The 13,347-nt window shown below is 52.5% G+C and overlaps 1 protein-coding gene across 3 annotated transcripts in view; it reads right to left on the bottom strand.

The window, feature by feature from the left end:
- Window positions 1-964: 964 nt before the first annotated feature.
- The window catches only part of ZSWIM8 (zinc finger SWIM-type containing 8), a 91,005-nt gene continuing 78,622 nt past the window's right edge, over window positions 965-13,347 (bottom strand). For 2 of the 3 annotated variants that reach the window (XM_090057372.1, XM_090057374.1), the window contains 4 exons: window positions 6,772-6,945; window positions 4,150-4,269; window positions 3,654-3,832; window positions 965-1,970 (listed from right to left, as the gene is read on the bottom strand). In XM_090057372.1, coding sequence (XP_089913498.1) covers window positions 1,767-1,970; window positions 3,654-3,832; window positions 4,150-4,269; window positions 6,772-6,945 — 677 coding nt within the window. In that variant the 3' untranslated portion in view covers window positions 965-1,766. The remainder of the gene's footprint in view (window positions 1,971-3,653; window positions 3,833-4,149; window positions 4,270-6,771; window positions 6,946-13,347) is intronic. The other variant, XM_090057373.1, reaches the window with a different exon arrangement.

Genomic DNA, 13,347 nt, shown 5'->3' with positions numbered 1-13,347 from the left:
AGGTAATGAGAACCTTTGGAACAACCTAGCAACAAATGCAGCTGAGCTTCCATCACTTGAAGGCTTTTTAGCAATCAAGGAGGATGCTATACTGCAAGTCAATCCCAAGTTGTGCTTGATACAGGAGCACCTAGACAAGATTCTCAGCTGAGGCTTAGAAGGGGTGATAGTGATGGTCCATTCTGGCTTTAATTTGTTAATTCTTTTGAAGGGTTACTGATAACAGTTTGAACTGCAACACTTCCCCTTCCCAGCACCAGAAGCCCAACATGGCTGGACTGTCTTAATGCACAAGAACCAGAGTGAAGCTCATTGTTACTGGCCAAGCTGAGTGAAAAGCAAAATGCACAGCTGGTAAATACACAGGTTGGATTCTTACCATCTTTTTAGCATCTGTGTTGCTATTATTAACAAATGAAATACACCATACCTCCTTTCACAGATACATTTAACATGGCAGTAATCCTTTAGGTGTCCCAGACAAAGGAAATGCTTTCTTGTTCAAATGTCTTCCCCACAACAGCATCTCTGCTGAACTTCTTTCCAAAAACTTACATGAGCAAATGGCTGGTCTTCCTCTCTTCAGACCATGTAGATGGTTCCAGGAGAGCAGTTACTGTTAGTTCACACCTCTACATTACAATTAAGCTTCTGAATAGTATCACCAATGTTCAAGCCCAAACCCGGTGAATGTTCAATAAGGACACATAGGAGGCTTCACTCCACTTCTACCTCTTAAACTTAGCATTCTTGCAGATCCCCCAGGTATCTCATCAGCCAGCATCAACATGGGCTGCATGAAGGAAACACCTCCCCAATGCTATGCCAGGCAAAAGATTTTTCAGACCGGCTGAGGCTCAGCCCAAAGCAACAGCACCCAGCTCCCCTTCGTACTGTCCCAACTACCCCCCAGCAATACAGAAACATGCCCTCACCACAGCAGAAAGAGAGAGGAGGGAATCTGTCTAAGAAAACGAGTGTTTAATCAGGAAACGAGAAGAGACAAGGGATAAGAAATCAATTACAGGAGAGCAGTACCCCAGCCAAAAGGAACACGATTGTACAACTCAGAACGACCAGGATCAGAACATCCTATGGATCCAGCAGTGCCCCAGGGGGGAACACTCCTGGGAAAGAGCCCAAGCACTTCAATAAATCCTCCAGGCGGCTGAAAGCAGTCCTGGAGCAAGCCTGTCCAAGCCCCGGCTTCTTCCAACAGCAGCTGCTGTGGAGACTTGAAGGCAGCTCTAGCAGAAAGGAGCTCCCTGCCACTCCAACCTCAGCCTCTCTCAGCAGGAGATGCTGAAGAGAACGGCACGGGAGCACTAGCTGTGCAGAGAGCAGTCTCAGCCTCTCCTGACGGGAGGCAGCCTATGAAGGAAGAGAAGCCCATAAAAAAAGTTTACATATTTATAAATGCCAAAATAAATATTTGAAGACAGACTCCCCCCAACCCCTCACACGCAAACACTGCGTGCCATTCGTGGGGCAGCCTCTGGGGCACAGGGCAGCCAGCTTCACTTCCTTACTCCCTCATGCTTTCAAGGCCCATGGCCCACTGGGGAGGAGGAAGAGTGAGCAGGCAAAGCAGAGTGCTGATGTGCCGCGGTGCCAGAGGAATGTCATGGTATAAATACACCAGATCAGTGGTTGCCAACAATTTAAAACTAAAATAAAAAAAAAAACACCATAAGGAAGGATGGTATGAACAGAACTAAAGCTAAACCAGGGCTGAGAGCTGCGGGTCCATAGGGCTCTGCCAGCCATCATGGCGAGAAGGTCGTCATTTCCAGAGAGACCCTTTGCCACAGCTCCTTGGTCTGCTTGCTCCGCTTTAGATTCTGGAGGATGTCATTGAACTGCATCATGCCCATGGGCGTCAGGCAGAAGGCGCTTCTGGCGCTGCGGATGGCATTCACAAAGTCATCGTAGTCAGCTGGAGTGAGGTGGATCAACCGGTGGTGAATGTACTGCAAGAGGAAAGGGAAAGAGCATGACAGTATCCACTTGTTTGCCTACTGCTGGCAGTGAAGCTCAGGGTAGGGCTCAAAAGCTTGCATATGAAATATCAAAGGTTTCCAACACTCAATAAAAAGCCCAAGACTCATGGCCATGCCACATGTTACACTCAGGATGAGTTAACTGCTTTTAAGACTACTAGTAAAACGTGCCAAATGCTAGTTAGGACTTGTCATGCAAGGCAAGGACTACCTCCAGATCGCAGTAAGTACCCACATTCAACTACCAGACTGCTCCACAGAAACTCTACCAGTTCAAGATGCATGTGATGCAGGGGCTGAGACCGACAGTCAGCTGATCATTGATCACAGCCCTAGCACCACACCGGGGCCAGTTTAAGACTGTTAGCAAGAGACCTGGCTTGCCCCACAGATTCAGCAGCAGGAGCTGCACCCTCTCAGGCTCAGCTCCCTATGCCTCCCCTCCACCAGCTGAGATCTGGCTTGCCCTGGCATGCTGACAGAAGGTGCCCTAGTGCTGAACACTTAGGCACACAGTGGCAGCAGGAAGGGGGCTCCAAGCATGGGGGTTGCACATCCATACAGTCAGATGGGCAAGCTGCAACACCTAGTATTGGGTGGGGGCACAGCCAATTCCAGCCCTGTCCAAAGTAAGCTATACTGTGCAACTGCTCAGAACATGTTTTAACAGCTTGTAATACAGCACAGGGATGCTCACTATTCACACATCATCCTTCCTGCTGCCACACAGACAGGGAAACTGATGCCAAGTCACTACAGGGCACCTCCAGGTACCTGAATCTGTCACTTTCCCATTCGTTTCTTGGCTGAGGTCCTAAAGCAGCAGCCCAGCCCATGCAAGGGCATTTCTGAAATACACTTCAAACAAGGGTGCAGTGCCCTTCATGCAAGGGCTCCAGTGCCACAGACTGCCACTAGGTGGCAGAACAGTATTCTATGTAGATGGGTCTAGTCTAATCCCTCTTTCACCAATTTAGCCATAGCTGCATCTGCAGAGGCCCCATACACCTCTCTGCCCTGACTGCTCTGGTCTAGCACAGCCTTTCTGCCCCAGCTGGATCAGAGTGGGAGCTCTCACCTTCCAATAATATCCAGAGATATCTACTCAGTGGGAGAGCAACCAAACGGCCAGCCTACCACTGTCGGTACACCACATACCCACCTACAGAGTGCGAGAGGGAGAAGGGAGACAAGCCCAGCCTACAGACTGGAAGAGAAGAGAGACAGCCAGACAGGGAGGGGAGACCTAGACTGGGGAGAGAGAAGAATGCCAGAGAATGGGAAAAAATACCTGGTGCTGGAGCCCAATGGGGAAGGAAGAGAATAATAAATTTGTGCATGAAGCAGGGCAGAAAAGTTCCTCCAGACATGTGGACACAGAAGCAGGCACCCTGAGGTAACACTCCCAATGGTGGGTGTTGATGGAGCCAGCATAGGAAGACAGTACTGTGTCTGGTTTGGACCATCTCTCCCCAGGTCAGCCCAATCTGCTCTGCCCCCTACTGCCAAAAGAGATTGTCCATATGGATGCACTAATTCAGAGTCAGACAATCCCAGTGAATCTGGGACCCTAGGTGCTCCTCCTATCCTATGCACTAGGACACTACCAGAGTGAGCAGACAAACAGGTCCAGCAGCTGGTTTGGCACGTTACCTGCATGTATGCTTGCTGGCACCTTTGTACCAGCTGGTGGAAGGCTGGAGTGCGCAGATGATTGTGGACATGGGCGGGGTTGAGCCTCTGCAGAGCTTCCATGATGATCTCCTGCAGCACAAAAGGGCTCAGCACACCCTTGGCTGCACCAACACAGAACTGATGCACATAGTTGACACCTGCACAGAAAGGAAAGCTCATCATGGAAGGTGAGAAGAATGGGGAATACAGTTACGCCACACAAGCACTGGGGCCTGGCCAGCATCACGCACTTATGCAGCACCTTGGAACTGCATCTCTATAGATCTCAGGGAAGCCACCACTGCCTGGACTAAGGGGCTGCTGCCATTCTCCACAACACTCCAGGGAAGGGCACTAATGCTCTTTCCTGGTACACCTATTCAGTTCTGTGGCCCATGAACTTGGCCTTTCCACCAGGACAGACCCTTCAGTGCACACCTGCCAAAAAGTGTCAGAGAACTGCCCTATTCCTTACCTAGCTTGGCAGCTAATCCCAGGAGCCATTTCACATCCTCTGTGTACGGCGGACTGCGGGAAAAGTTGTTGGGATGATCGTTGTGAGCTCTACGACCAAGCATCTCCAGTGCCAGCATTCCTGCATGCAGGAACAAAGAGCAGCTCAGCCAAGCAGGAAGACACAGCCTGCCCCAGGGAGACACTGCCCTCACACCCATTCACCACTAGCTGCTCCAGCTCTATTACAGTGCCTCAGCCTGACAGGTCACACCCTTGGAGGCAAACAGCCCACAAGACAGAAATGAAGCAGCCTGCAGGCAAAGAGGTCTGATGGAGGGGAGTCAGCCACCCCATACTAGTCCCAAGCCAAGGGCTGGGGTGCCCTATATAGCAGTCTGTTCAGCAGTGCTGTGAAGGAAGCCCCACTGGCAGGCCAGCTGCTCACAGCACTGAGCTATCAGCTTGGGGTCCTAGTAGCAAGTCCTAAGAGTTCTGCTAGTGCAGGGGTAGGCAATAATTTGGCCCTGTGGGCACAGGCAGTTCTGGGGAGCTGCCACAAGCTAGTCAGCAACTCCCCCCGCCACACACTGCATGCCCTGCAGCTCCTCCCTGCCACTGGCAACAGTGCAGCCCCAGGCCAGACCTGGTCTGCCCCACACAGTCAAGACACCCTGGGCAGAGCAGACCAACTAGAATCTGCACACACAGGCACCAACTCCAGCCTGCCCCATGCCTGCCTGCCCATGCCGAGCAGCACCAGCAGCCAGGCAAAAGCTGCTGTTTGGTGTGGGTAAAACATAGTTCCTCCACCGCACCGCCTCTGGGCCCTTTTTGCTCCAGCCACCCAGAGTCCATGCCCGATCTACCCTGCGGCTCCTCTCCACCACTGTCACAGTGCCTCTGGACTGCTCAGTCAGGCAGCTCAGGCACAGGCTCCAGGTGACTGTAGCAAGAAGAGTCCAACAGCAGCAAAGGGGAGGGGCTACTTTTCCTTCATACCAAGCAGCAGATTCTGCCCAGCCACCACTGCTGCTGCTGCCCCTCAGTAAGAGCGAGTAAATCTGGAGCAGGTGTGTGGTGGGCTGCGGTCAGGGTTGTGCGTGCAGGATCTGGCTGATCTGGAGTTGGTCCACTCTGTTGGGTTGAGTCCAGAGTGGGTGTGGTGGGGTGAGCTGCGATCTGAGCTGTGTGCGCAGGTCCCTGACTACCATAGGGCTGGGCTCACCAGCAGCCAGAAGGAGCTGCCACTTCCTGGGCTGCCTAAAAAGGCAGTCCTGCTGTGGAGCCACCCCAGCCCTGCTGCGTGCCCATGGGGCAGTGGGATGCGCCACAGGCAAGACAACACCTGGGCCAGGTGGGACTGAGGGACCTGCTACAGGCTGGAGAAAGTCCCTCCATGGGCCAAATCCAGCCCAGGGGCTGTATTTTATCCACCCCTGCCCTAGTGGTCCACTTGCAGCACAAAGCAAACCAAAGAAACAGGCTCCACTGCAAGAGGGTCTGGGTGCTCTGTTTATGGCTCCAATCCCTAAGCCTAGCGTATGATGGACCTTGTCCCTAATTTTCCCTTGATATCCCTGGTGCTCAGCTCCATGACAAGATATAGCCTCCATGCCACCCTGCTCCCTCACCTTATGCCTCAGTGCTATGCTAGCTTCTTCTGCCCCTGCAAGTGGGTGCCTGTCCTCATGCTGCTTCCACATCTAACCACCCTCCATTCCTGGCTGATGAGTACTTTCTCCCCTACAGCTCCCTCCTTAAGTCACTGCTTCCAGGCAACATTCTTTCCACTCCTTGTCCCATATCTACCCTCAATCTCTCTGCCCCAGTCAGCTGTCCCATTTGCCCTGCCTATCACTGAGGATACAGCCTGGAGGGCAGGGAATTCATGCAGTGATGAAAGGTTGGAGCAACTTATGATCACTCACAAATCCTGGGGCACTGACACTATGGCCAGTGCAGACCAGGCAGAGACTGCTTACTTAGTTGTTTTTGTCTTTTCACAGCTTTGATGAAGCCAGCCACTGCTTTGGAAAGCTTATCCTACCGCTGATTTCATCTACAAGGTGCAAACCTACCTGCCTTCTGCCTGCTGTTGTAACCAGTTAGACTGGGAATGCACACAGCCATTACCTACCCACAGCACAAAATAAGTTCCCCTCCTGGTTGGGATGGCACCAGCATTCTCCTCCTCCAAAGACCCCAGTGGTATTACTGTGGCACCTCTGCCAGCTCAGGGGGAGGACTGCACATGCCATGTGACCCCTCCAGGAGTAGGAATGGAATTTTCCTCCCTCTCATGACTCAGGAGGTTCCAAGTACCTCTCTACATGATCCACCCAACTCCTTGCCCCAGACTTGCTAGGAAATTATAAGGCTGCTCCTAAGCTGCTTGCTTCCGACTCTTCTCCGTCTAGCTAGCTAGTTCGCGGCCAGTCTGGGGTAACAATAGAAACATCAGCCCAGCCTGAAACTGCCTTTCCTCCATCAGCATGCGACAGTGACGCAGCCTTATCCCAGCACCATGCTGCCATCACCAGATAGGTGCAGAAAGGAATGACCACACAGCGGTGGGAGTCTCCTGCAGCTCTGGCCCAAATCCCTGTCCAGGGCCAGGGGAGCCCCAACTGGTTGTCCTTACCAACTCGGTAGGCAGAGTGGAGGTAGTGCAGGCCCTGAGGGCTCACAGGTTGGCTGTGTTGTTCATCCTCGGCAGGAAAGCCCCCTGTAACAAGGGAGCTGGGCTGGGAGGACAGAGTCGTCAAAGAAGCCCCTTGAATTGCTGGGAAGGTTGACCCCGCATGGACGCTTCCTACTGGAGAGGAAAAAACACAGCAGCATTAGGGCACAAGCCCAGCTCCACAAGCCCCAACTGCTGTCTCCATGCTGTTCTGATAACCCAGCTGCAGCAACACACTAACTCTTTTTAACTGAAGCTGGCTGAAGGTGAGAAGTCAGGAAGTAAACAAGACTGCAGCTCTGGTGCCACTGTGAAGGCTTTGGCTTCTATGACCACGGCCCACACTTCAGAGCGCCAGAGTTACTGGGAAAGGACTGCCTCCACCTCACTCGCACAGGGAAGAAGCTCTATCCAGCCAGAATGGCTGACCTGCTTGACCAGGCTTTAAACTAAGTTCACCAGGGGAAGGGCAGATAATCTCTGGTGTAAGCCCACCAGCCACCAAACCATCAGGTCAGGCTGTACAAGGAAACAAACTCCTACCCCACCCCAGAGATGGGGCTCTTCCAGAAGTGCAGAGAAACCAAGGGCCACTGATGGCAAGCTCACTTGCCTTTACACAGATGCAAGGAGCCTGGACAACAAACAGGAAGAGATGCCCCTACTCCCAAACAGTAATGATTATGATCCCATAGGAATAACAGAGACCTGGTGGGACTCCACCTGACTGGACCACAGGTATAGATGGCTATACCTTGTACAGGAAAGACCGTGTTGCAAAAAAAGGTGGGGCAATACATTTCCCTACATGCAGAGATTGGCAACAAGAAGGGCAACTTGAGACCCTCTGAGTAAAGATAAGGGCGGGGGGGGGGAGGAACATGGTGAAGGGGATATAATGGTAGGAGTCTACCACAGACCTCCTAATCAAGAGCAAGAACTTGACCACGAGTTCACCAGGAAACTGCCTGAGGCTTCACACTCTTGGTGCATGGTTGTCATGGGTGATTTTAACTACCTGGACATCTCTTGGGAAAGGCACCCAGCCAAATCTGATTGGTCACAATGCTTCCTCATAAGCACTGACGAGGTTTATTTGTCTCAAGAAGTCTACAGACTGACAAGGGGCAAGGCGCTGCTGGACCCGGTACTGGCCATAGGGGATGATCTAATCAGCAGGCTGAGAATTGAAGGGAAGCTGGTTGATGGTGATCAAGTCAGTCAGCAAGACCAAAGTCCTTGATTTCAGAAAGGCCAACTTCCACAAGCTGAGGAAGCCAGTTATTCAGGCCCTGAGAAATCACAATCTGGCAGGGAGAAATGTCCATGATGAATGGCTGCTCCTCAAGGATGCAAGCCTTGAAGCACAAGGGAAGTCCATTCCAAGCTGCAGAAAAAATAGTAAAAGGACTGGACAACCCCCTTGACTCAATAGGGAACTCAAGGACCTCTTGCACCTAAAAAAAGAAGCTTATAAAGGATGGAAGATAGGAAACATCATTAAGGAGGAGTACTCAGCACTAGCCCACACGTATAGAGAGCAAGCTAGGAAAGTCAAGGCTGGAAGTGAGCTCAAACTCGACACTCAAATTACGGACAACAAAAAGTCTTTCTTCAAGTATGTGGGAAGACAGAAAAAGCACAAGGGTAACATTGGACCCTTACTAAACTAAGTTGGGCAACTGATAACCGACACTCAGGAAAAAGCCAATCTCTTTAATGACTACTTCATGTTGGTCTTCCATCAGTCCAGTGGGACCACCCTGCCTGACAAGAGGCAGGATAGCCAGGGGAAGCATGAACCTGCGCCCACCATTACCACCGATCTTGTGAAGAAACATCTTAAGAGACTCTACACCCACAAAATCAGGCGACCCGGAGGACTACCACGCTCTGGGGTGCGTGCTGAAGGAGATGGGCACACAGGTGGTTCTCTCTTCTATCCTGCCAGTAAGTGGACGAGGCAGACGGCATGAAAAATGTGCATCGCGGAGACCAACTGGCAGCTACAGGAATGGTGCTTCGAGGAGGGCTTTGGTTTCCTCAGCCACGACCAGCACATCATGACGAGAGACATGCTGGGATGGGACGGGCTCCACCTTTCCCCTAAAGGTGGGTGTGTGTTCTCTTCTAGGTTGGCAGACCTCCTCCGGCTGGCTTTAAACTAGGCTCGTCGGGGGAAGGGGAAGACGAGGGCGGAGGAAACAGACTGCCGGACCAAACAGCACCCACAACTACAGCCCAGCCCAGACCAACGAGCGAAGCAAACAAACAGGTAAAAGAGAGGGGCCAGGGTAACGCTGGGACTAGGGGGTCAGTACACACACCCACAGGAGGCCTCAAATGCCTCTACACAAACGCTTGTAGTATGGGCAACAAGTAGGAGGAACTCACCCTCCTGCTGGCTGACACCAGCCCGGACATAGTGGGGATTACGGAAACGTGGTGGGACGAAATGCATGATTGGGCGGTCAATGTCAAGGGCTATAGGCTGTACAGGAGGGACAGGATAGGAAAGAGGTGGAGGCGTGGCACTCTATGTCAAGGAGGAATACACATCCTCGTTAATTAGCAAAGAGTCAGGGGAGGGGCACTCTGAAGTGCTTTGGGTTAGAGTACAAGGCAGTTGAGGGGAAAGGGACTTAACGGTGGGAGTCTACTACAGACCTCCCGACCAGGGAGAAGAGCTTGACCAGGAATTCTTGGGTCAGCTCACAGAGGTAGTGAAGGCTAAGGATGTGGTAGTCATGGGGGACCTGAATTTCCCAGACATCTGCTGGGAAGAGCAGTCAGCCAGGTCTGAACGCTCACGTAGGTTCTTGGCCAGAGTTCAGGACCTCCATCTAACCCAGGAGGTGCACAGCCCCACCGGGGGGATGCCTTGTGGGACCTAGTGCTGGCCACGGGTGATGACCTGGTGAGGGGGCTGCGGGTGCTCAACCACCTGGGCGACAGCTATCATCGCCTGCTGGAATTCACCATCCAACGCAAGGTGGCAAAGGCATGCAGTAAGGCAGCGGCCCTAGATTTTAGGAGGGCAGACTTCAACGAGCTAAGGAGGATAGTTGGAGAAGCGCTGAGGTCCCGGAGGGGAGGGGAGCCAGGTGTCCAAGGAGAGTGGTCGCTCCTTAAGGAGACGATCCTCCAAGCCCAAAGGAAGGTAATCCCAACGAGGATCAAAGGGAGCAGGAGAGCACACAAGCCTCCGTGGCTCACCAGAAGCATCCAGGAATGTCTCCCAGATTAAGGGCAATAAGAAGTCCTTTTTTAAATACGTAGGGGGTAAAAAGAAGGTCCCAGGTAATGTGGGGCCCTTGCAGGACGCCATGGGAAACTTGGTCGTCACACCAGACGGCAAAGCTAACATATTTAACGATTTCTTTGCCTCCGTCTTCCTAAGTAGGGACCAGAACAGCCACCTCCCTGCTGGGCCCCCCTCAGGCCCCAGGGGAGGCACACCTGGGCCATGGGTTAGCGAGGATTTAGTTAGGGAGCTTCTGGAGGGACTGGACGTATTCAAGTCAGCCGGCCCGGATGATCTCCACCCTAGAGTTCTAAAGGAACTGGCCGAGGTCATTGCAAGTCCCCTGGCACAACTTTACGAGCACTCGTGGTGCTCTGGTGAGGTACCGGAGGACTGGAAGAGGGCCAACGTGGTCCCCATCTTCAAAAAAGGCAGGAGGGAGGACCCAGGAAACTATAGGCCGGTTAGTCTCACCTCGATCCTAGGCAAGCTGTTCGAGAAAATTATGCTGGCACACATCCAGGAGGGGCCAGCAGGGGACTGCATGCTTAGGGGCAACCAACACGGGTTCATCAGTGGCAGGTCCTGTCAGACCAACCTGGTGGCCTTTTACGATCAGATCACCAGATCATTAGATGCAGGGATAGCAGTGGATATAATCTTCCTGGACTTCCAGAAGGCTTTTGACACCGTCTCTCACCCCGTTCTCATCAAGAAACCAGGGGGCTGTGATGCAGACACCCACACAGGCAAATGGGTCGCCGACTGGCTGGTGGGCCGCACCCAGAGGGTGGTAGTGGATGGGTCCTTCTCAGCCTGGAAGGACATGGGCAGTGGGGTTCTGCAGGGCTCGGTCCTCGGGTCCGCACTGTTCAACATCTTCATCAGCGATTTGGATGAGGGGGTAAAAAGCACCCTGTTCAAATTTGCTGATGACACTAAGATGTGGGGGGACGTGGGCACACTGGAAGGATGCAACAGGCTACAATCAGACCTCGACAGGTTACAAGGGTGGGCGGACGAGAATAGGATGGGTTTCAACACAGACAAGTGCAAGGTGATGCACCTCGGGAGGAACAACTGGCACCATACCTATAGGTTGGGGAACTCCCCTCTTGTCAGCACGGAGGCGGAAAGGGATCTGGGGGTCATCACTGACTCCCAGATGAACATGGGCCGGCAGTGTGGAGAGGCAGTAAGGAAGGCCAACCGCACCTTGGCATGCATCCACAGATGCATCTCGAGCAGGTCCAAAGAGGTGATCCTCCCCCTCTATGCGGCACTGGTCAGGCCGCAGCTGGAGTATCGCGTCCAGTTCTGGGCGCCACACTTCAAGAGGGATGTTGAAAGCATGGAGAGGGTCCAGAGGAGGTCACTCGTATGATCAGGGGACAACAGGGCAGGCCCTATGAGGAGAGGCTACGGGACCTGAACCTGTTCAGCCTCCAAAGGAGGAGGCTGAGGGGGAATCTTGTGGCCTGTTATAAACTAGGTCCGGGGGGGGGGGGAAAATCAGCAGGCATTGGGGGAGTCGCTGTTCCCCCGAGCACCGCCAGGAGTGACCAGGAATAACGGTCACAAGCTGGCAGAGGGTAGGTTTAGGTTAGATATCAGGAGGCGCTACTTCACAGTCAGGGCGGCTAGGGTCTGGAACCAGCTTCCAAGAGAAGTGGTGCTGGCCCCTACCCTGGGGGTGTTTAAGAGGAGGTTAGCTGAACATCTTGCTGGGGTCATTTGACCCCAGTATTCTTTCCTGCCACGGCGGGAGGGGCCGGACTAGATGATCTGCTCAGGTCCCTTCCGACCTTGAAACTATGAAACGCACCCAGGAGCACTAAAGGAACTAGCTGATATTATAGCACAGCCTATGGTGAGGATATTCAAGAACTGGTGGTGCTCAGGCGAGATGCCTGATGATTGGAAAAGGGCTGATGTGGTGCCCATCTTCAATGAAGGGAGAAGACAAGATCCAGGGAGCTACAGGCCAATTAGCTTGACCTCAATCCCTGGAAAGATCCTGGAAAAAATCATCAAGGAAACTATTACCAACATCCTAACAGAAGGTAATGTTCTGAGAGATAGCCAACACGGCTTCGTGGCACAGGTAGAACTCGTCTGACCAGCATGATTTCTTTCTACGCATCACCTGGACAAAGGAGAAACAGCGGATATCATATTCTTGGACTTCAAGAAAGCCTTTGACCTGGTGCCTCATGATATACTCGTGGAAAATTTGGGGAATTGTGGCCTAAACCATTTCATGGTCCAATGGCTGGGGAACTGGCTCTGTGGACAGACCCAGAGAGAGTGACAGCTGATGGAACCAAATCAACTTGGCACACTGCACCCTGTGGCATCCCCAAGGGCTCCGTTCTCAGACCTGTACTCTTCAATGTGGATGGGAACCTGATGGTGTTTAACACTGAAAAATGCAAGGTTCTCCACCTTGGGAGGAAAAGCCTGCAGCATCCTTATAGGCTCAGCAGCGCTACACTGGCTAGCACTACGGAAGGAAGAGACTTGGGGGTCACCATTGACCACAAGATGAACATGAGCCTGCTGCAGCTAGTAAAGCAACCAAAATGCTGGCTTGCATCCATAGATGCTTCTCAAGCAAATCTCGGGACATCGTTCTCCCGTTGTACTCGGCCTTGGTGAGGCCGCAGCTGGAGTACTGCATCCAGTTTTGGGCTCCACAATTCAAAAAGGATGTAGAGAAGCTTGAGAGAGTCCAGAGAAGAGCCACACACATGATCAGAGGACAGGAAAACAGACCTTACGACGGACAGGTTGAGAGCTATGGGGCTCTTTAGCCTGGAAAAGCACAGGCTCAGGGGTGGCCACCTATAAGTTTATCAGGAGTGACCACCAGGATCTGGGGGAAAGTTTGTTCACCAGAGCGTCACAAGGGATGACGAGGTCAAACGGTCATAACCTACTACAAGACTCCTTCAGGCTGGACATAAGGAAAAATTTCTTTACTGTCCGAGCCCCCAAGGTCTGGATCAGTCTGCCATCGGAGCTGGTTTAAGCACCTACACTGAACACCTTCAAGAGCAAATTGGATGCTTATCTTGCTGGGATCCTATGACCCCAGCTGACTTCCTGCCTTTTGGATGCGGGGCTGGACTTAATGATCTTCCGAGGTCCCCTTCCAGCCCTAATGTCTATGAAATCTTGCAAGGTCTCTTCAATCCTAGTGTCTATGAAATCTATGACAGGATGTAGGAACTCCATATTTTGCATAAAACAAAACAGACTCCTAAAGGACTGTTTACATGCAGATCTGCCCT

This window comes from Crocodylus siamensis, chromosome 7 (genome assembly GCF_052110815.1).
Source record: "Crocodylus siamensis isolate JL-2025a chromosome 7, ASM5211081v1, whole genome shotgun sequence".
NCBI classification, from domain to species: domain Eukaryota; kingdom Metazoa; phylum Chordata; order Crocodylia; family Crocodylidae; genus Crocodylus; species Crocodylus siamensis.
Note: the sequence above shows the minus strand (reverse complement) of the source record. Positions and strands in the feature narration are given on the sequence as shown.